The 24,997-nt window shown below is 32.8% G+C and overlaps 1 protein-coding gene across 1 annotated transcript; it reads right to left on the bottom strand.

The window, feature by feature from the left end:
- Positions 1-766: 766 nt before the first annotated feature.
- On the bottom strand, positions 767-24,738 carry LOC149074926 (UDP-GalNAc:beta-1,3-N-acetylgalactosaminyltransferase 2-like). The gene is made up of 12 exons (XM_089245874.1): positions 24,531-24,738; positions 20,889-21,110; positions 17,107-17,201; positions 16,533-16,631; positions 14,953-15,048; positions 9,265-9,363; positions 7,399-7,483; positions 5,846-6,029; positions 4,857-4,985; positions 2,718-2,877; positions 2,341-2,397; positions 767-1,115 (listed from the first exon to the last, which is right to left on the bottom strand). Exons 1-12 carry the CDS (start codon positions 24,625-24,627, stop codon positions 984-986), a joined length of 1,455 nt encoding a protein of 484 aa, XP_089102000.1. The 5' UTR covers positions 24,628-24,738; the 3' UTR covers positions 767-983.
- Positions 24,739-24,997: the final 259 nt, after the last annotated feature.

Raw genomic sequence — 24,997 nt, 5'->3', positions numbered from 1 at the left:
ACCCTACAACCTTTGAGAAAATTTACCTTCTATTGCTCACTGAAAATTGTTAGAATCCAGATTGTTTCCAGCAGTTTAAAAAGTAACAATTTATGTGAGGAGTGATTCTAAACTCAGGACCAACTTTGATCTCTAAATATTTAAATACAGGGATGAGATGTATTGCAGGGGTTCTCAAACTGTGCAGCGTGGAATGGCAGCCTTGACAAAGATTTTTCGAAGAGAATGTTAAACTGTTAACGGGAAGCCGCAGTTTAGCATTGATTAGGGAAAGGAGTGCCACAGGAGGAAAAAGTTTGGGAACCCTTGCCCCTTATTGTATATCAATGCCTGAATGTGAGTGATGAATTTAAACATCTTAATATATGCTAGAACACTAAATGTTTGTGAATCTCACAAGCATTCATTGTAAAAATAGAAAATATCAAATCTTTGGAATTGAAATAAATAAAGAATTGTTTTGTTTTTTTTAACTCTTAATGTTTGAACCTAAACATTCACATGTTTTGGTCACTCCTTAAAGTTCATACCAAAAGTTAAAAATCACTAATTGATTTTACTTGCAAAGAAAAACCACATTTTTAGGTCAAGAGCTGTAAAGAAATAATAACCTTGAGTAAAATTGAGGGATTTCAAAGTTTTAGGAGGAATACAGAGCAATTATTGATTTGTTGCAGATATAGACCAAGAATAGATTTTTTTGAGATAATTAATTCATCAATTAAGAAAATTTCTCTAAAAAAACCAAGAACTACAGAATTTTTTTAAAAACAAATTTGGTACCTTTATTGGGACACATATCTCGCAAAGAATCTTTATTATCGTTTGACAATATAGATTTTTTTTGGGTTCAATAAATAATTTTTGTCAATTTATCACATGTATTATTACAACCTGATGGTCGTCTGAAGTACAATAGAGATCATGGTTATGATGATGTGCATCAATATGCAAAATAAATGAAGTATGAAGAAAAAGTTTTGCTACGTATCGCACATGCAGATGTTCCCACAACGCAATCTGTTAGACCAGCTCTCGATCATTTGTTCAGGAGCTAATTGTACTATATTGTAGCTATCGACAGAGCAGCCATCACCACACTCCCAACTGGAATCCTAAATTAAAGGAAGAAAATTAAATCTTGAAAGAACTAGCATACAATTTTTAGAAAACCTATACTTAAAATATTTTTCCTTTTAAGAGCCAGTGAGAGACTTCAATCAATGCTTATCATAAATGTATTAAAATTTGCTGTAAATACAGTTGAACTTGATTAATCCAAAGTCACTGGAAAAAAGTTTGAATTATCCAATTAATCTATCCTAGATCCACAAATTGACTACAAATTGCAACTTAATCATCAATATTATTCACATAGGATAATAATTATCAATTACTAAAATTTGATCCATCACTTATGAAACTTTTTCCCAAATTTTAGTAATTGATAACTGTAATTTTCGAACTTTCTCATACATTTTCCTTATTCTTAAAATGACGATGAAAAGTTTTGAATGGTACATCTTGATAGGTTGATTAATGTAATTTGTATCACGTAGTAAACATTCTCTGTGAACTCCAGCTGAACAATGTTAAAATGAGCATTAAATTATCAAAGAAAAAAGGTAAAATTGACATTTTGGTATTTTCTTATAATGACCATTTATTTGAAATGACTCATTCGCCACTCAAACACTTTTGTTGTATTCATTTAGCACGGATAAGCTTTTCATGAAATTAGATTACAGTTTTGCCACTTTTCGATCAACAATGCTAATTTTTTTGTCGAACTGAGTTGTTTGACTTCTAAATTGATGTCTTATGATATACACTGAGCAAAAAAAGTTTTGCTGCATAGTATATTTTTCGAATTACAATTTCTCAATTCAGATATCAAGATGTAGCAAACTTTAACCAATGAAGAGCCTTGAAAGAAGGAAGAGAGAGAGTGAATTTTTTTATTTCTTTCATTCACAAAGATACAATATACCTTTTCCCTGTAGTTAAGGAGTTAAGAAAAATTAAATGGGTCTATCAGAACCAGGATGATTGTTTGCAAGATTAGTGCAAATGCTTGAGGGTTAACATATTTTTTAATGAACCAGTTTCTGCATATCTTGGAAATCAATAGAAAGTATAATGATGCCTCATAATTTGTCACTATTCTTTTGATGAACTAATTGCGAGACAATATTTTTTGTTTATGTCATTACACAACAGCAAATTCAGAAAACTTTTCCAAGCATAGGAGCTAGAAAAAATTTTCATGTATTTCATTATGCTTATTATAATGAAATATCAAAACCATATTTAATTCATGAACTACAGCAATATACATACTTCTAAGTAAAAGGAATTGACTGCTGCCATCCATATGCCTAGAGATACATCTTCTCCCTAAACATGTCAATGAACATATTAGAACTAGGATCGCATATACATTCATTCGAGACGTTTACTCCAGAAATAAGGGAAATTTAATAAAAAACTCTAAAGTAATCAAGTGAAAAATCAAGCAAAAATCTGCATGTAGACCATGTTCAAGGACTATGTTTAAACATGTTTAAGGTTTGTGCGAGTGAGAGATGCTTTATTATCTTGAACATAATACTATACATTTGTTGATACATGTGTGAAATTAAGGTGTGATAAATATAATAAATACATAGGAGGTTAATATTATTCAATAATTAAGCTTCTTTTTTTCTTTACAATACCTGATATGGATATAAATAAGCTGAATTGTTTCGTAACCAAGATACGGCTTTGTGCGAAAGAACATATCCACCACCACAAGGGAATGAAGGATACACAGGTGACTTGTAGACGTGATCTGCCCACTTGCCTACATAATTTACAGGCCAATGTGATCGAAACCTATGAGATTAGTGTGTATAAAATATATTTATAATGAAAAATTTTATCTTTGCTGAATTATATATTTCATCATATTTTGACTTAAGATATTAATTTCTTCCTGCCAATTAATAATACCACTACTACTACTAAACCGTACATGCACTTCATTCACATTCTTCTGCGGAATTTCTAATGAATTGGTAAATGTTGGAATGTGTGTGTATACGTGTTGTGAATCTAATGTGAAGTTTTTTACTGTGTAATTATTTTTATGTGTAGTCCAGTCATCTGCCACCAATTCTTTCTATGAGTGAAGTGCAACGATTGCATCATTGTTGTTGTAGGCTTGCTTTTTGTGGCAGGGCTTTTCAGAGGAGATCCGCTCGCATTTGCGCCTCAAGGTTGGGAACCACAGAAAACCAACTTCAGCCGACCACCCCTGTGGCAACAGTGGGGTTTGAACCCAGGTCCTTGCGATGCGAGTCTGACACTACTTGACCACCACAGCAGTACAACATATACATGATAAATTTAAATAATACCACAAGACTCCAAACTATTCAAGCCAATGTGGACCGGACCTACCTCCGATAATCAAGACCTTACAGAATTTTAGCAGTAAATGAAATAAATAAAGCTATAAATGTGGTGGAAAAGGCTGTCCAAATAAGTTATTTTTAATTTATGAACCTGCTCTGTTCATGCCTCTTTTCCTTGGTCGTGAAACGAACACCTGATACCATCTTATTTCCACCTATTGACTCTTCAATAATGGCAAATTCTAGTGGTTCTCTTACACAGTGCCAAAAAATTCTCTCATCATTCCCGTGGTCCAAATTCCTTGGTCCTCCAACACCTATCAACTCTTCGATGACAGCAATGCAAGGAACTTTATTCTTTTTCTGGAAGCACTTCCCTTTTTTTTAATTTTTATTATGTGGACATTTTTTTTTAAACTTGCTTCAACCAAGAAGAGCGTATACCTAATGAAATTTTGATGATTACATGTTAAAGGAGCTTAGAGCTGAAATGATCTCCTTAATAAATTGTTGTTAATCACATGTTAAAGTAGTATTCACTACCTACACATGCAAGTAATTATTGTTTAATTTTAGACATTGTAATAAATGTGTTTGTAATGTACTACTACTAACAATTATGATATTGCCTAATCATTTTCATGTAAATATGATTTACTTTACCCCTTTTCCAGGTAATACATACATGATAAATTTAAATTTCACCACATCACTATCTAAGAACATAGCTGCCAACTTTGGAGAGTGAGAATTTGGGGTTTTCGAACGAGTCCAAATTTTGCACAAAAGTAAATATAAAAGGAATATTAAAAAAAAAAATGTAGGGATTTTCCATTAATAAAATTAAAATTATAGGAATATTTCCCCCTTTGCAAAAATGTGACATTGTGCAAGCCATCGCCGATTAGCGCCAACCAACAGGTTAAATTATCTGTCATTAATACTCTCAATTCAAATCGCGCCAACAAAGAAATCACCATCAGGCTGGAAATGGGACACATGGTCAAGTCAGATAAAAGTTATCTTGCCGATTTCTGATATCAAAAGATCAAATTGACACTGGCTGTATGGCGAATTCAGGCTTTTGCCCCCTCCTGAAAATGATTTTTTTTTTGTGATTTGATGGAATGGGAACAATTTACATAACATTTCACTGATAAAAACAAAAGCAATGGTTTTTTTTCCCGGATAAATTCTTTACAAATATTTTTCCCGCAAAAGTAAATGTTTTACAATCACAGTCGAAATCCAGGAAATATAAGAATTTTTCGGGAGTCTAAGAGATGGAGTAGAAATTCTGGATTCTCTTGGAGACTTGGCAAGGAAAAACTAAAAAAACTATGTGTTTCACTTCATATTAAATGGTTATAAATCTTATTCAGCTTATATGTATTACAGGACTATTACTAAAGCATTAGGATCAAACTAAAAGGAATATCTCAATAAAAGGTTTCATACTTGCTCCAAACGAGAAATTCTCTAGGATCAAATTCTCTATCATAAAGATCCCCAAGAATTCGTTCGAGGTCAACAACACAATCATCATCGGTTTTTAGAAGAAAATCAAACCTATAGTTTGGCACCAACCTGCATCGTATTAGAATAAATAATTATTAGCTCAGAGAACAAGAAGCATAGACGAGTCAAGCAAATTTGTTTGGTTTATATTACAAAAAATTTGGTTTATATTACAAAAAATTTGGTTTATATTACAAAAAATTTGGTTTAGCCCACGGTTTCCTAAAAGTGGTTAATTACACACTTTTGAAAAGCTTATGACTCTGGAATGATCTTGCGGAGCAAGGAGCTTCCAGAGAAGACATTAGCACAGCAGATACAATAAAGCAGTCAGCCATGGGCGAGATACCAGGGAGCGGGTCACAAGGAACAATGCCCAGCCCTCAACATCAATGATGGGGTGGGCTGATCCAATATATTTGCATGTATATGTAAGAACTGACATCATTATGTCCTAATTCCCCCACCCTTCAAGTCTATCTTCCTATGCAGTTAGCATAAAGCATTTCCAAGCAGCAGTGCCAAATACTGTATTTTTTTCCCTGAGAAAGATCTTTGAGATTTTGATTTTCTTTTATTAGTTATCTACTATCAATTTTGACTCAGGCCACCAGATAAATTATAAATTAATACATGGCACTGGAAAATATTTATAACCCATGCTTTTTCAAGTAATTTTTTAATACAAAATGGTATAGCAGAAACTACAATTTAGCAAGATGTTCAGTAATGATGCGACATTTTCATCAACACATCTGAATAATAGATTTTTTTATTTTATTTATTTTTTTGGCTATTTAAAATTTTTTTTTTCATCCGGGTGTTAATTCACAACTAATGCATATTTTAGAAAAGATTGTATGCAAAGCAAATGTGTCACAATTATTTGAAGAAAGAAACATTAAAACAATGAAAATTCTTTTACACACCAGTCATAAAACAAAAGGAGCTTTCTTGGCAAATTCCTGTAAATATCGACAACTTTAACAAACAGCATGTCATTCCATTCTTCAACCTCAGCTCTCAGTTTTAATGTAACCTCAGATATGTACTTATTCCATACCTCAAAGCTCTGCTCACACTTGGATACGGTTTCATTTAAACCACTAGTACCTGCAAGAAATTTAAAGAATCCTGATAAAAAATTGATAACTTTTTTTACATAAAATGAAATTAGAATTCAACTATGCAGTGTAGCCTAAGAAAGAGCAAGTCTGGTCTTTAGTTTACATGAGATAAAATTTGATATTTTTTTACTATACCAAGACTTTTTCCTACCTTCTTACCATTATAATTTCTGATGTATTGGAGAGCAAGACATCAAGTAGCAAAACTATGTAACCATAGAAAAAACTATGAAATGTTTATGGTTTAACTGATGCCCACATATCATTAGCTTAGAGGATTAGAGAAAGTGAAAAAGTTTGGGGAAAATAAAGAGGGCCAATATAACTGGCATTAACTTTTAAATGCTCAATTTTTTTTTTTTTTTTGAGCTGATAATTTTTTTCATACTCGATGACACGTATAAAAAGACTGAAATATCATTTAATAAAATCTATTGTACTGCTTATACAGGACCTAAAAGAGACAGTAGAGAATCTTAAAAGTCACTCATAAAATACACATACTAAAGTAAAATACATTCCAAATATATAACTACCTTCTTTGTAATTCACACTATAGTAAAAAAAAAAAAAAATTGTGTTACAAACTTCAAGGTAAAGAAAAAGAAATACAAACAAAATATTTCAACAAATCAAAAAAATCACAGATTCGCATGGTCTGCAACAAACAAAGAGCGGTTGCCATTAATTGAGACATCTACCAGATAACAATTCAAATTATAAAAGGAAAAGAAAATGACCTCAGCTTATGCACAAAGGTAGTTCTGAATTTTTACCTTTAAACTGGCAGCAGTAATGAAAGTCTAAAGGACCCTTTGCACATATGCAAAGTTTTGCATTTAAGGGTTAACTGAAATAAGGCATTATATTTATGAGAATCTACCTAGCTTTTAGACAACTCGACTTTTTTTTTTTGCTTGTACCCACAATTGTACACCAAACTGATAGTTAAAAAAAAAAATTGGTCCAAGTATATATTTATTATTTGGAATATCACAGTTTCAAAATAATAATTGTGAAATCCATGTGATCTAATGACCAGATAAATTATTAACATCTACTAAAGAGAAATTCTGTTGCATCTTTTTCTCAAGCAGAAATGATGAATAATATATTTTCTTATGTATCTGGTATTCTCAGTAAAAAATCAAATTCAGCCTTTGTTGTTATTCCCCTACAGGTCATATTTTTGTTCTTATTGTAGCTTAACATATATTTGACAGCATACAATTTCACACTTAATTTTCAATTTGATTAAAAACCATGCAAAATATATAATAAAAATTATATAAATATCATTAAAACAACATAAGCTAGTTGATAAATTTGCATTTAGAAAAATTTACACATCATACTTTCTACAGCAAAATAAATGCTTGGTGCCACCTGTAACGAATTTTCGAACATAATGCTTTCTGCATCAATAGGAGAGATGTAAACCTAGAAGAAATTTGAACAATAAAATAATGCCTCATTTATCTTACAATATCATTTTTCAAAATCAAACTAATCAGATGAGATGATTTTTGAAGTTTTTAAATGTTTTGATTGATAGTAAAGCTGCTGAATGTGCCGATATGTCCACGAATTACACTTTGCTATTTAGCCAGTTGTTTCAGAAAAGTTTTCAATAAATTTGAAAAACACAAAAAAACTGCTATATAAGTGCAGTAGACTCTCCATAATATGGCCATGCACTAGTTTTGCCCATCAATTAATCTGGCCTTTTTAGATGGGCTTTCTTTAAACGTAGAAGGGGAAAACATGTCATTATATATCTGTGCCCAGAAGTTTATTATATATATTACAGTGAAATAATATCCATATAAAAGATACTCTGAGGACGTAGACAAAATATTGTTGTATGGGATTATGATTATATCAAGAGGCTGAAGTTTAACATTAATCTATAAGCATTTTCAAACAAGCTTCGAACAAATATTCGTTGATAAAGGATTTATCATTATACAAATACACCACTACAACAGGTGAAATGCCCAATGAGATGGCTATAAGATGCCCATAACAAATATGGATGTAATATATTTTAAAAATACAGCAACCCAATTAAAAATGCAATTACAAACAATATATATATACATACAATAAAATACAATGCCCATAAAAAGAATACTCATGGTTGTCTTATTCTAAATATGGATAGCTTTTCGATTTACCCCAACATGTTTATCATGTTTATTTTTAAATGTGTCAATTATGTTAGAATTTACTACCTCTGAGGGTAAGCTATTCCATTTATTAACAATCCTATTAGAGAAAAATTCCCTGCGATACACCATAACCTAGAATTGTCCCTTACCAATCGATACTGGTGTCTCCTTGTACAAGCAGTCGATTGACGGTGTACTAATAATTCATGGTCCATCCTGTTGAAAATTTTAAACAGTTTGATTATATCTCCCTGACACCTGCGTATTTATCCAATGTAAACATATTCAAAAAATGAAGTTTCTCTTCATAACTCAAGCCCTGTGTGCCAATGACACACATAGCTCTTATCTGTACCCCTTCAACCAAGTCTATGTTCCTTCCGTAGGTATGATCCCCAAAACCTTAGAGCATACTCCAGTCCAGGATGAACTAAGCCATGGAAAAGTGGAATAATGACTTTAGGAGAACACAAAGAGACCTTTTTGAAAATGAAACCGAGCATTCTATTTGCTTTTTTTGATCACCGCTGAACAATGTTCAGAAAACCTAAGTCGCTCGTCAATGAGAATTCCCAAATTGGTGACCCTAGTTGCAATTATATCAAGTATTGTTGTAATGAAGTTTCCACTGTATTTAAATTTGCTTTTTCAACTATCTTTCAGTAATCTGGCATAACCCTGGTCTGATATGTGCAAATCCACTATAATAAGATTGTACGGATTAGTATTCTGTTTTTCTTTCACAGAAAATCAAAATCTTAAGAACCCACATCAAATGCATCTAAATAATTATTAACCTAATCATTGAACTTATTGTGAAAAACAATTTGGAAAATCCATAGCTTTTTATTACTATATTTAAATAATTATTTTTATAAGAGCTAGAGTGCATTTGTAGTTTTAAAATTTTGTATTCATTATAAACTTTCCAACCCCTTCATTAAGTTTCTGTTGAGCGAAACAAGCTTAACTTATAATAACAGCATACATTACATTAAAAAGTATTAACAAAGATTAAAAAAAAAAAAAAAAGAGTAAAAATAAGTTCACCTTACTGAAAGTCAATATACCAGCATTGTCATTCCAAGTCATTCTGCCTTCAAAAGCTTTATTAAGGTACCCTTCAACAAGCAACAATCCCTGATAACCCTGCAAACAAAATAAATGTATTACTTTCCGCAAGAGAGGCAAAAATAGGATGTAATAGACTACATAAGATGATGTGACTCTCTGCTACCATACAAAGGTTTTTAACACAACTGGCTGTTTCGAAGACAAATTTTGGAAAGAGAAAATTCAACTGCCTTTGCGGGGAATCGAACCCATGTGCTTTCACTTTCCTCCGGGTGAATGCCCCAGACCACTAGACTACAAAGGCAACGAATCTCTCAATCTTTCTTTGGAGCTCATGTGCACTGAACAGGACCGTACATGGATGGCCGGACCTGACTCAGGCCAAGCTCACAACTGCTTATGCTCTGCCACCAGATGACGACTTATCCAAGGATGACGTCACTCTCTGCTACCATATGAAGGTTTTTAACAACTACTACTTCACCAAACACCAACTCTATAGCCATATCGCTATAGTGCAATTTACTGCCATTAGTGAGATGGGTTGGAAGTGAAGGCGCTGTCTATCGGTGGTCGCCTCGAGTTCGTTAGGAAAATATCCGGCTGTTGCGAAGATGAATTTTGGAAAGAGAAAAATTCAACTGCCTTTGCGGAGAATCAAACCACGTCCTTTCACTTTCCAGGTGAACGCCCTAGATGGCACTTGCATAAGGCACCATCTGGTGGCAATATCAGCAGTTGTGAGATTGGCTTGAGTCAGTCCGGCCGTCCACGTACGGTCCCATTCAGTGCATACGAGCTCCAAGGAAAGATAGAGAGATTTGTTGCCTTTGTAGTCTAGTGGTCTAGTGAAAGGACGTGGGTTCGATTCCTCGCAAAGGCAGTTGAATTTTTTCTTTCCAAAATTCATCTTAACTCTTAACAACAGCCAGTTGTTAAAACCGTACATTAGAGTTCAACATTTTTACAGCAGGGGAATGGCGGAAATAAAAGAAATAATTTGTGGACCAGTAAAAACAATGAATATGAGAAATGACTTACTGACCAGCAAAAAATAAATAAATGAGATATAATGTTTGGGCCAACCAAAAAATAAATAAATAATTATTTACAGACCGGCAAAAAAAAAAGAATTTTCTGACTGCTAAAAAATAAATAGGAGGAACAGTTATTTCAACTGTCTCAATTTCACTGGGTAGATGGCCTGGCGAATTATTTAATAATACCATAAGCAAACTATTTGTATACCATTTACCATTAATACCATTTGTGCAAAAACCTAGTTGCTTATTTCCTACCACAAAGTTGTGAAACCATTTTGGGAAGGGTCTGCACAGACTTTTTTATTGGACTGAACACGACATATAAAACATACAATCAAACAGAGAAAAACACAAAACAATAAACTCCACAAAAAGTAACATTATGATGATACAGACTCTCTTGATAGTCCTTCCAGTGGATCAATATAAGCTAAAATTAGAGAGTTAATTGAATTATGCAACAGCCTCGCTATAGTACCAATTGGTTAATATTTTATAACATCATATATATATTTTTAGATATTTTTAATCTGAACAAAGAAAATATGCATATATATATTTAGATCCAAACATATAAAATCAGTTAGTTGACGAACACAGAATTCACACACAGTATGTTTATTCACATGTATTTTTAAATTGATTACACGAATGGTTATATTATTGATGTTTTTAGAATGAATTATTTTAATTGTGTTGTTTTATGATCCATTATTGTTGCAGTATGGATTCTAAACTATTGTTTATTGAGAATATAAATATATTGTGATTTGATCTTATGTTTGTTATTTGTACGATTAGTTGCATGGTATTGGTTCATTATTTTCGCGTGGGGCAGTATATCTATAACTCTTTTGGAATAGTGTTTTATTTGTTTTTGGCACTTGATATAAGTTGTTCAATCTAGATGAGGTTCTATTTTGTTTAGTTTCTAACCATTTATTATTTAAGAATATGAAATTTATTAATCTATAAATATAGTTTTGTCTTATAGTTAGTTCGTGACATTGTTATATAATAGTTTTCTGTATTGTTTGTTATTTAGGATCTCATTCTATTATATATATTATCTAGTTTTTGTATATTTGTTTGATAAGCTCCTCCCCCAAGTAGTGATTGCATATGTTACTATTGAGTATATCCAAGCATAAAATAAATCTTTTAGAAAGTTATTGTCAATTGTGTTTTTTTAATCTATATAAAATGGCGAAATGTGTTTTTAATTTCTTTATTGTTTTTTCACAATGCGAGTTCCATTTTAGATCATCTTGTATTATTATTCCTAGGTAGTTGTATTCATGAACTCTATCAATTTCATGTCAATTATGTTGCGAAATATTTTGACGTGGGCAGTGATCATGGATTTTGGTTTTTATGTTAGTTAAATTATTTATATTTCTTGTTTTTAACCAAATATATTTGGTTTTTTGTATATTTAATTTAAGTTTATTTTTCTTTAGCTAGGTGTTGATTATGTGTAGGTCCTCTGACTTTTTTTTTTAGTAAATTTGCAATTTTGGTATCTTCAACATACAGTATTGTGTTGTCTGCAAACAAGATTAATTTAAAATTTATATTTAGTTTAAATGTCATTTATGTAAATTAGAAATAATATTGGCCCAAGGACAGATCCCTGAGGGACACTTTTTTTTTACTTCTAGGAATGTACTGATTTCTTTATCTATTTTAACTGCTTGTTTTCTATTTAAGTTTTGAACCAGTTTAGTGTATTATCTCGTATACCAGATGATGACAATTTCTCTGTTATTATCCTTAGATTAACATAGTCAAAAGCTCTTTTTAAATCCGAGAAATACTGTTATTAAATATCCATTATGGTTGAATCCCGTATTTGAATAGTTACTAAGTTCTAAAATGGCTATTTCTGTATTTTATTTTTTTGAAACCCATATTGGTTAGGTGCTAGAAAGTTCTGATAATTTAGGAAACTTAAGAGCTGTTAAAAAGTGGGAAGAATTGATATGAGCCTGTAGTTTAATAGGTTATCTGTCTCTCCTGTTTTATATATGGGATGTACTATGGCATACTTTAACTCCCTAAAAAAGAATCCATTCATTATTGATGAGTTGATTAGGTTTTTTAGTATATCCATGTGATGATGTGAGATTATTTTCAACATCTTAGGGGTTATTTGAATGTATCCACTTGCTTTGTTAATCTTTAATTTTGTTATAATCTCATCAATCTCACTATTATTAATTTCGAAAAAATACATTGAGTTGCTAGAATTAGTTACTGTTTGCTCCTCCTCACAATCGCAGTCCGTACCTAGTTCCATTTCTTCTATGTTTCTTGTTATAAAGTCTGCATTGAATTTTTCGCTAGTATTTTATTGCTGTCAGGGATGTTTAGTTAGATGTTTTACATTTTTATTTAGAACATTGTGATTGACACATTTCCATTGCTGTTTCTTATTATTCTCACATGCCCTAAATTTATTCCTAAAGTGCTCCTGTTACAATATTTGGGTATTTTATTTTTTGTATAATCTTTCTTCATATATATATTTATATAATTTATTCTTCTATTTCCATAGTGATCCAACTGTTTTTATTTTTTTTTGGGTTTCATTTTGTCCAGAGATTAGAATGTGATGTTATATAATATCTGAAAATCGTTTGTATTTATTTTCTAAACATCTTTTCTCTAGGACACTAACCGAATTTATATTTGCAAAAAAATATTCGAATTTATTGTAATTTATTATATTTAAATGTTTGTTTTGATCATTGTTTCCTTCTGGTTTCCTCTGTATAAAATTTATATATCCTATTATTGGAAAATTATCTTCTTTTTATAAAGTCCTACTTTTGGGAAAATTATCCATACCTTTATGAAAATTAAGTAATTTTGTGGGAAGCAAGACAATATAGATAATTTTGTACAAAAGAAATGAAATTTCAAGTTTATGGTTTTGCTAATTTGCATTTTGTGAATGTTTCACATTTTTCAGATTTAGAATATTATGAAAGATCCGGAAAACAGACCAGAATTTTTTGGCTGAACAGACCCTTGAAACTGTATTTTTATTTATACAAAGGAAATAAAAATATTCACCCAAAATAAAAAGCATACAGGTGACATTAGGAAGTGGGGTTGACCAAATATATATACAAGGTGATTGAAAAAAAGGTGAAGGATAATGATGCACTTTAGTAATACTGAAAAAGCAGACATGCATTTAATTTATGGAGCTGCAAAAGGAAGTACCACAGAGGCTGTACGATGACCGTCTTCCCCACAGGTAGTTTTTCAATCTGAAAACATTTGCGCACTTGCATCAGCAGCCGTGCAGGATCCAGCATTCATCCTGAGCGTGCATTAGTGCTGCCTCTGTGGTACTTCCATTTGCAGTTTTATAAATGAAATGCATGTCTGCTTTTTCAGTATTACTAAAGTGCACCATTATCCTGTACGTTACAACTGTTAGAACGGTTGCCCACTGGAATAACTTCACAGAGCTGGCATCCGCGTCTTTTATACACTGCGATGCAGATTTGCATACGGTTTCTTCTTCCTCAGGTTACATTTGCATACATGGTGTCCTTTCTCTCCAGATAAATTTCAACAGGAATGCTGTTTCAACGTTTGTGGAGCAGCCGTTTCGAAACACGCTAGCATGTTAGACCATACATTCTTTGATGACAATTGTTTGTATTGGTGTGTATTATCACCTCTCAAAGTTTTTTCTATCTTTTCTGAATCGTCCTGTATAACCCAATCAAAAAGTTGTTGCAGTCTCCTCTGATGGTAACTAAAAAAATCCACTTTTCTACGTGCAATATTCACGAAGATATTTGAATTCAAAAAATGGTGGGAAGTTGGGAAAAAACATTAAATGCGGGTCATATTTCTTCACACACATTTAATGCTGTTTTTTCCCCAAATTTCCTCAGATTTTTTAATTTGAATATCTCAGTGGATATTCTTGGAAAAGTAGATATTTTTTAGTTGGGATCAGGGAAGACAGAGGGCAACAACTTTCTAGTTAGGTTTTGGAGACACATAAAAAGTTAATTTTTTTTACTTTAATAACTATACAACCCCTTGAATATGAATAACATATCTGAGTATTATCACAAAAACTAGAACTTTGCCTGGTTTTAATTTATACAAAATATTGACACGTTTTTAAGACAAATAATATTTTATATAAATATATGAGTACTACACATTATTTGGATACTTTTTCTAATTGGAAGTATGCCTCTAGGAACAACGATTCGCCAGTAAAATGCCATATGTCCTGTTACCTATGCACCCTGTATATATGTATTCTCAATAAATATTATGAGAATAGCTAAAAATAAGAACATTTCAGAATTAGCAAAAAACAAACTTGATATGATGTGTAGGAAATGAGGTTTCTCCGTGTTACTTATTATGATGATAGCATTAAAAATATAGTTCAATTAATATTCATAAGCAACATGAACATTGTATACACGCTATACTGAACAATGGCTTCTACAAACGAAATGAAAAATAGCATCATGAACTGGAAACAGAGCATACTTTACTTTGAAAAAAGAATAACATATACATTTTTTTTTTCATTCAATGATCTGTCCATGCACAAAATGACAAATCTTCAGCTTGCCTTGGGCAAAAGAAACTTCTCAACATTTTTGTATACAAATCCATTTTCAGCAGTATCATACACAGCCTTGCTCAAAGTAGCATTCACAATGGTCTCCTATTTTTTTTTGAAGAAAAAGATAGACAATGAGAGACATTTTCAGGCTTTTCTAAAAATACAAACTTTCAGTAATAATTTTAATTTCATTTATTTCATTCATTTCAATTATTGCTTAAATTTTATTATTGCCACTAGCTATAATACCCGACGCTGCTCTGGTTTTCTTCAATGAGGCTTTTTGAATCATGTGATCTCTCTCTTTCTTTGAGGGACATACAAATCGTGTCTAAGTTAACTAATATGGCGCCTTCCTGTGCGACACACGAGAGAAACAAATTTAGATTCAAAGAAATGTAGAAATGAATATACAGGGTGTTTCACAAAGAATCATCCAATTTAAAAATATCAACAATTCAGCTTTTAATCCGTTTTGATTGAATAATGTATAGGTAGAAAGAGAGAAATCTCGAGTTTCACGCAGTTTTTGCCCATTTCAGGCATTTGTCTTGCTCTGATAAACTTTTAAAGTAGTCTATCGGTCAAGTCAAGTCATGCTTGATATATATACAAAATTTAGGGATGACAGATCTAAAATTGTAGATTTTTATAGAGAACACACACACAGAAAATCAATTTTATATATATAGATTATGAAATGTGTCTAGCTATGTCTATCATCCAGTTGACACTTGATTTTATGAACCAACATATTTTTAAGAACTAGTTTATAAGAAAAATATATCTAATAAACATTCTTTCAAGTCTTTACCCTTAATGAACTAAGTACGTTTGAGTTCGTAAAAATGAGAGAGATGACTGTATGTACATATACAGTGGTATTTCAACTTGAAAAATTAATTTATTTTTGAAATCAGTGTATGAAGATCTTTTTGACTAGGTATGACTTATAGGATGCAAGGGACTGTATAAAACAGGGATTGACAAATTCCAAGTACCAGATGGCCATGACGACTAAAAAATTGATATAGTGGCGCCTAAAATTTTCTCTGTATGTGATTATTAGCTCTGGCAAGAAGAGGATTAATAATTAAGAAGAGGAATTATAATTAGGATTCACAAATATCAATTTATTATTCTAACTAATATTTTAGGAGCCTAAGAATACCTTTGGTTCCTAAAATATTTGGTTGGTGTCCAGATTTTTTTTTCCTTTCGATTTGTCAAACCCTGGTATAAAAATTTAAATTTTGTAAATTTTAAACAACAGTTTTTTTTTTTTACTTTTACTACTCTTAAGATGATATGCGACAACATTTTTGGTTATTGAGAGTTTTCTCAAAGACTAGTGGTCAATGAATCAGCAATTGAGCTGTAATAAGAGTAAACTCTCTGTCTGCATATACTGTAAGTTATATCTAACATTATTGTGTGATTTATCTCAGAGGTGTCATATACATTTTTTTGTGATATTTATCAAGGAGTTTTGAATAGCAAACTAAATATTATGTGGTATTTGAAAAATTACATAAATTTTTATAAATACTTGTTATATTTTATTGATGAATAACTTGGAAAATAACCTTAGTTTGCAAATCTAAAATGGAGACGGTGACTTCATGACGTGGAGGCAAAAGATTATGAAACACTCCTAATTTCTGCACAACAACAGGGTGATTCACCTACAGATACACAAAAAAAAGTTGAGGAATGTGGACAAAATTTAACATAACATTCTAATGCTCATTAACAATATTAGCTATATTCACTGTAGTATCTAAAAATGCAATCAACCTTCATATTACATCCTGAACAGTAAATCAAAAGTAACACTGAAATATTTTTGACCGTAACATTCTATACCAGGGGAACAAAACCTCTGACCAGAGGACAAAAGGTGTTCATAAAAAATATCAATGCACATAACACACTAATTACATCACTTTATAAAGATGTAAACCCTTTGAAAATGAAAATTATATACTTATACATTATCATAATACGGATATAAACCATTAACAAACGAAACTAGTATAAAATGCACAATACATTTCTAGGTATGGAATAACATTTAAGCAATAAGTTGAGATGTATGCAAAACTGTTCAAAAGTGCTGATATAGGGCATTAAAATGAATTGAAAAAACTCTCATATTACATGGAAGCTGAATCCCTGGTAGAAACTTTCCCCGCTTTCCTCAAAGGTTTCACCTGTTGAAATCTCCCGACAAGTTGTGAATGAACTTTCCACAGCTATAGGAATAAAATAAATATGACATAAAGTTGTTAAATATTGAAAATACCTAAGTTATATGTTTTTAGTCTAAGAAATGTTTCATATTTTCATTTTGCTACCCTAATTAACAAATTATAATATATATATATACAATTTTACTAATTTTCACGAAAGTTGCTAAATGTCAGCTTTTACCGAAGTGCTTGGTAAAAGCCTGAAATGTATACGCTTACAAGCGTTTTTCGGGCTTTTACCATAACATATATATATTTGTTCTGTTTCATACATAGAAAAATATTACTCTCAAGTGTAGTATTTTCAGTAAAGTTTCTCACATTTGATTTATTGTTTATATGTAGCCAATTCTCTTATTTATTCATTTCATAAACAAAGCCATTAACACAATGATTCAGAAATGGTATGGTGTGCTATTATAATTATGAGATCAGCCAAGGGTGCCACATGATATTTTGAACACATAATTTAAAAAAAAAATAAGGATTTGTTTTGTGGAGTAATGGATAAAAATAAGTAACAAAAATCTATTTATTTGAACAATGGTTTGACATGAAAACAAGGACATACCCAAACTGTTTGGCCATGTTCTTCTATTTACTTCTTATGTTTCATCATGAGAAAAAAGGGCGAATCATCAGAAGTAGATCATGGCGAAACAGCACCGGTAAGTTTTTGTTTTCCATTAGACACCAAACAGCCATGAAAGTCTATGCCTATGCATTAGTTTAACACATTTATATAATACAGTGGAAATCATTGTATGGATATAGAATGTAAGCAATCACTGTGTATAGCCACATCCATTATAATGATAATCGCGCATATATAACCAGGGCTTGGCAAATGAGACAAAAATTTAGGTCCCAGTTGAATTTCTCAGTGGCCAAGCAAGATTTTGTTCTCAAGAAAAATGGTTTTAAATAATGGTTTTTCAGGACTTTATATCCCCCATTCACTTTTCTTTGTATCCCTGTAAGAGACACTGTCATAAAATCAGAAACTTTGTGTCATTCATAGACTCTAATTCAGAAATCAGAGACAAACGTTTAGATGCCAATACAAACATTCTAGCTGCCATGGCGACCTGGTCGGGAGATTTGTCAAGCTCTGATATAACAATATTATTCTTTAATCCAGTACACTTACCAAAGGGTAATATAACCCATCTATAAGGAGAGAGAGAAACCTGTATAAAATACTTTTCTCTGTTGCTTGAGCAGGGTTATAACGACCATGCATTATAACAACGGAACAACAAGACCCAAATATTTTTAAACAATGACTATCTTATATATTTTCCTTGTGATTTAACAACCACCTGATATAATGTTCATTTTTGGCGGAATGATAGGTGTTGTTGCTATAATGAGTGCCGGCTGTATAAGAGTTTCACTGTACATATTTCACTTTGATTTTGGATTGCTAAACGCCATCATTTTGGAGGTTCTCTTGAGTTTTCATGATCCATTCCTTTTTGTTCTTATTTTCAGGTTTCCACAATTATTTTGATTTTTTTTTCCAGAAATTTATTTTTAACCACAAAGTAGAATTCGTTCATCTGTGTGTCTTCTATATGTTCTTTTACATATCTTGCATATTTAAGAAAAAAGATAGTTTGGGACTACTGTATTATATGTAAAAAAACCCACAGAATTTTATAATGTGGATTATATATTCCTGCTTGTTATCTGCAGCTTTTTCTCTAAGAGGTTGGAGCAGGAGTTAATACATTTTGTAATTAAATTGTAAAAAAATAATTTTTTTTACATAATTAAGAATATATAGATGCAAATATAAAAATCAGTATTTTTTTAAACAAAAATTTGAAAACAGCGCCTACCATTCCTGGAAAAACATAATTGCGATTAGAAAAATTATAACATAAAACTTGACTTTAATTTTTTAGTAAACTTCCACCATTGAAAACCCCCAAAGAAAAGAAAAACTTGAAGTTAGAGCTTAACATTATACAGTTATATATGGCTGCAAAATATTTCAGAAACGTCAATAAATGTAATAAAAGAAAAAGGGCAGAAGAAAGAGACATATCAGTTCTTTTTTAGTTCGAAAGCTATACACCAGGGTATATACAACCTGCTGCCCACCAAGGGGTTCCATCTGGCCGGCAAAAACTGTTTTGGTAAAAAAGTATCAGTAATAGAAAGGCTGGCCATATTTTCTTCAATAAAAGTACAAGGAAACAGGATCCCTATGGGAACAATTATAGCCAAAAAATTGTCGCAGGGTAAGTAAAGCTTCAAATTATGGCAGAAAAAGCTTGTCAAAGTGAAGTTGACAGTTGTTAAAATTGGTGAAAAATCACCAATGGCCAAAAATAGAGGTTGTAGTGGATTAAAATGTAATCCACTAAAAGAAAGTATATGTTTGGCAAATATGTGAGATGAATACATTTATTTGACTATAATTAATTATAAATGGTGTCATAATTATCATAGTATAACAAAAAACTATAAAAGTAATCCCATGCTTTCATTTCAATCGAGAATAAAAATTCAAGTAAGCTTCATTGAAAATAAGGGACATTTTATCCGGGGGGTTTCATAAAACTAAAAAAAAGAAAATAGAGGCACATTTTATAATCAGGATGAATAAAATTGCCATGTCGGTCACCTTATAGTTTCTGGCATACGAGCTGCAGTAACACAGCACATTTGGCCCTTGGACTGAAAATATAACACACCCCAGCCATATGTACTCAAATCAATATTTTAAATACCAGTGTCTTGGCATGTGGTTGAAAACTTCCTGGTCAAAGTTTACATAGCATATTAAGCTAAAGATTTGTCCATCCCTTTTTGACACAAATGTTTTTTTCTTCCATGCAGTATCATAAATCTGGTACGTTAGATAATACTTTGGTTAATCAAGGGTTTATGAAAACAAAACAAATCATTCCTTTTATTTTAACCCATTTATGCCCAATGGGTCATTTACGAACCCTGCCAGATTTCTATGTAAAATACAGTCAAATTCCAATAAGTCAAATGTGCAGCGGCAAATAAAATACTTTGAGTTATTTTCAGTTCAACTCATCGGAAATTCTGAATTCAGAGTGGGGTAAAGTATGATTTTGAAATTTCATACTGTATTATAGAAACAGACGCATACACGATACTCGTACAAATGAAAAAAATTAAATAAAGTGTACACAAGGTTATTCTCTGTCAAAAAATATAATGATTTTAGATTGTCTCTCTATTTTTTGTCCTTCTTTTGCAATTCAATTTTTGCAAGCAGAAAAATGAATCTGCTGAATTCTACCATTAAATGCTGAATACTGTTGCCAAATCCTATTGCTAAATGCTATTTTTAAATTTATGTCATTCTCAAAAACCTTGAGCTGAGGGAAAATCTTAAATTAAAAAAATACGGAAAAAGTTCTGGGGATAAGTGAAAACTTCAACTTAAATAGATGTTCAAGGTATCTGATTGGTATCAAATTGACTGTGTATCAGATTTTTCTAAAAAAAAATAGAAATTTGTTATATTCTTGACATAAATACAACAAATTTATGAATTAATTTGATTTCGCTGAAAAAAAGTTTTGGGCAATAAATGGGTAAATAATAACATTAAAATGAACACTTGATTGTAGATAGACCCTAATGAACATTTTATAAACATGCATTTTAATGTGTGCGCTGGGTAAAAAACTTCTTTCTTACCTGATACATCAAGTTCCCATCTCTCACACTCGTATCTGTTTCTTCTACAAGGCGGAGGAATTTTACAAGTATCTTCACCAACAATGAACCAAGCCTTGAAATCTCGATTCCCATTCTTCAAAGTGGTGAGGTATGATGCATTCAACCACGTTTTTCTTATTACTGCACGTTGATCGAAATTCTCTCGAGCTGATAATATACCCACAGCTAAGTGGGTGATACCTGCAAACGAGGAAAATAAAAACGTTTCAGATCATGAGAATTTCATGTACAATAATATTGAAAGTTGATACATTGAGTATATTTTCATATTCTCTAAATGCTAGATAGAAATCTATAATTCATACTGAGATTAGGAGCACTTGCTTCTTCCCAACTTATCTGCTGATCGCACATCCCAAGAACACCATCATGCCTGGCGGGATCTGCAGAGGTCCTTATCTGCTGATAAGGGACGCCTCCAATAACGAACCAAGCCTCTTCTGAGGATCCCTCTTACTGTCTATGTGTTTCATAAGGATGCCTTCAAGAGTTCTACCACGGCCCAAGATCTCGGGCAGAGCCCTCTGGCTAATTGCACGTCTATTGGGATTCCTCTGCTGAAGTTTTGTCATCCCAACTAGACTCTGACGTAGAACTAGGATGTTTATGGTCCCAACTTGAAGGTATTCAAGACTCCCTACTAGAACAATTGTGAGTGTTGATTTTTTTTTATTGAACCGTCGATCACCGCCATCCTTATTGTGTCATTTCTATTGATCTATCTATATTGAGCAATTTGTCTTAATCAGGGGTCCCTTAACTAAATTAATCTGGATGTCATTATTAAATACAATCGTCTTAATTCCAAAATGTTTTTGGCTGTTGACTCATTGTGTCGGATATTATTTTAATAGATTCTTGTAATAAAATTTTCAGTGGACCTGGGTGATTTTGAATCCTTTCTTCTTTTTCATCACAGCCAACCCCTAATGTTAAAGTTTAAAATTGGTAAATTAGTTAGTCTAAATAATATGGTAAAATATTATAACATCTCATACAGAGATTTTTGTTTTGTTCATCAGCGATAAAGCACAGTAGGACCATAATTATCTGAGCTAATGTGGACTGAAGCTACCTCAGACAGTCTGGATCTAGCCGAATTTTGATGTTAAATAAATAAAGCTTAAAATGGCAGAAAAATCATGTTTTCTAAAGCTTATCTTTAATTATAATTAAAGATGGAATAGAGAAATTACATAATGAGACGATTAAATGAATGTACAATATAAAACAGTCAGATGAAATAGCTGCTGCGGTGGTCGAGTAGTCACAGTGACAGACTCGCATCACGAAGGGTTCAAACCCCAATGTTGCCGCAGTAGTGGTCGGCTGAAGTTGGTTTTCTGTGGTTCCCAACTTTAAAGCATGAATGCAAGATGATCTCCCCGTTAAAAGTCTCGCAACAGAGAGCAACAGCCTTACCAATAATGGCAACGATAAAATTATTCAGTCATTACACTTCAGCCATAGTGAGAGTTGGTGGCAGATGGCAGCACTACATATAACAAGCATTACACAGAAACAAAACTTCACGTCAGGTTCACAACAAACAGGGATGGGGTCATGGACAGGGAAATGCCCCTGCATCCATAATGCAGAAAACTTATCTTCATATATGAATTGACATCATCATCATCATCATGCCCCCTTCCCCAGCCTTTCAAGTCTATCTCCGCCAATGGGGTAGGGATCACAAAAGATTTCAGCCCAGGGGCTTTGCTTCTTCTTAACCGTACATGCACTTCATACACATTCCTTTGCGGAATTTCTAATGAATCGGTATATGCAGGAACGTATTGTGTGAGCATATGCATGGCCCTAAAGTATTTATTCTGTCATGGTTGTGCTTGTTTCGAGCCCTTGCAGGGGCTGTCATCTGTGCCCCATATTTTGAAGTAAAATTAGTAAATGAGTGAATTTTTCTTGTGTAAGTTCATGTTGAAGGTCTGCAGAGACACTTTTTCAAATAGCAGACCGATACGATATATATCGCATTTGTGCCTCAGAGTTGGGGAAACTGCAGGAATCTCTCCAAATTCAGTGAGCACCACTGTGCCGCAACAGTAGTTTGAACCTGGATCCTCATGATGAGTGTCCAGCACAAAGCCCACATAAACCCACAGAAGCCAGGGGCCTTGATGCAGGATGTGAGAGGGGAGACATGCTAGCTTTGGATAATTTCCTTTTAAATATAAATTTACAATATGTCCCTACAGAAAAAATACTTGCGAAGACCCATTAAAGATCCCGATGTGGGGACTTTTTTCCATAATAATAATAATACTGTGAAACCTCGATATAACGATACTCTGCCTACCAAGAAAAGGTATCGTTGTAGAGCGATTATCATTATGTCAAAAGGCAGCAGCTTGGAGTGGAATCAACCATTTATTGACAAAGGAAAAAAAAATTTGAATGGAAAATTTTCTTACCAACTGGCATCAATGGGTTAAGACAAGTTTGACATACGAATGCATAAAATCAGAATGATTTTAATCCTTGAATATCATTTGTACAAGGTATTTAATTGGGACATTGATTAAGTGCTTGCGAGCACAAAATCAGACATGGGCACAGAGCAGTTTCAGAAGAGAGCGCCAGGGTGCTCATGAGAAATGGGTTGAAGATGTCTGCATTAAGCCGGGTTTTCCGTGCCACGACATGGCATCTACTTACTTACCAATAGGAAAAGCGGTGAGGCTGTTTTCCTGCAGAGCGCAGTATGGCTCACACTGTGCTTTGCATCGGGCGTGATTGGTCAACGGCTTCTGGAGGAGTCAAGTGTGTTGTGCGCTGAGCACATTTCGCTGATCTTCTCTTCACTTTTATTTTCTATTCTAAGCTGGGTTTTCTTAGAAGCAGGTTTTCTGTGCCATGTGCGACATGAACCACACAGGGTGACATGCCATTCACTCACCAATAAGAAAAGCTGTACGACCGTTTTCCTACAGAGCACAATACGGCTTACAACAGCGCTTTATGCTGGGTGTGATTGCCGCTTATGCTGGGTGTGCTTCTGAAGGAGTCAAATGCATCGTGCGCCACGTGTTTTACCGATATTCTCTTCATTTTTGTTGTTTTTCCCCGTTCCCTTCAAACCAGAGCATGCAGACAACAGTATAACCACACTGAGCTAATGCGCCAAGCTAGGAAAACACGAACGCCTAGCGTGTATGTAACGCGTTTCTGCCGACGCGAAATGGTCCAATTCGGTTCTCTCTCGCGTGGCGCAGAAAAACCGAATCCTACGAAAACCCAGCTTTATCGTGCAAAAACACGTGAATGCGCAGACGACAGAACAGATGATGCGCCACGCAAGGAAAAAACAAACGCATAGCGTGATAAAGTTACACGTTTCTGCCCACGCGAAATGGTCCAATTCGGTTCTCACGCGGCACGAAAAAGCTCGCGCTGATTAAATCCTTCTACAACGATTTTTTTTTCTCCCAAGTCATGTTTAGAAATATCTATGCTTTAAAATTTTTTCAAGACTTGAAAACAAAATTCGTTGTAGAGGGATTTATCGTTATATCGAGTATTGTTGTAATGAGGTTTGACTAATAAAAAAAAAGGAAGACTAAATTCGGTTTGAATGCTCACCTTTATTAAGATGATCATAATTGGAGCCGAAGTAGTTCATGTAGCGGTGTGCAAGGAAAATGCCCAACGCACCAACGAGAAGCCATTGGAAAATCATTTGAGGCTACAGATTCCTTTCGGTCAACAATAAAGAGCCGACAAATTCAAACGTAACACATTTTTTTGAACGTCCCCGCACAGAGCAAAAACAAACAGCTCTGTTCAAAACAGCTGTACGAGGAGCAACTTAAAAACACATATTCTCTCCCTCCTTTTCGATGAAAATTAACAAGAAAATAAAACAAGTTGAAATTTTAAATTTTTTGAGTAAATAAAATCAAACATCATATAAATATGATTTTTTCTCAATTCGTTTTAGATTCACTTTTTTTCCCTTCAAGTCCTAGGGGAAAAAAAATCTTGAATTTTTTTAAAATTTTAATAAATGAAAAATGAATATGTTTTTTTACTTGTTTTTTTTTTTTGAA

The sequence above is a fragment of the Pholcus phalangioides genome, unplaced genomic scaffold (genome assembly GCF_987345545.1).
Source record: "Pholcus phalangioides strain wild (caught in Gottingen) unplaced genomic scaffold, Ppha-v1.0 ptg000016l_1, whole genome shotgun sequence".
NCBI lineage: Eukaryota > Metazoa > Arthropoda > Arachnida > Araneae > Pholcidae > Pholcus > Pholcus phalangioides.
Note: the sequence above shows the minus strand (reverse complement) of the source record. Positions and strands in the feature narration are given on the sequence as shown.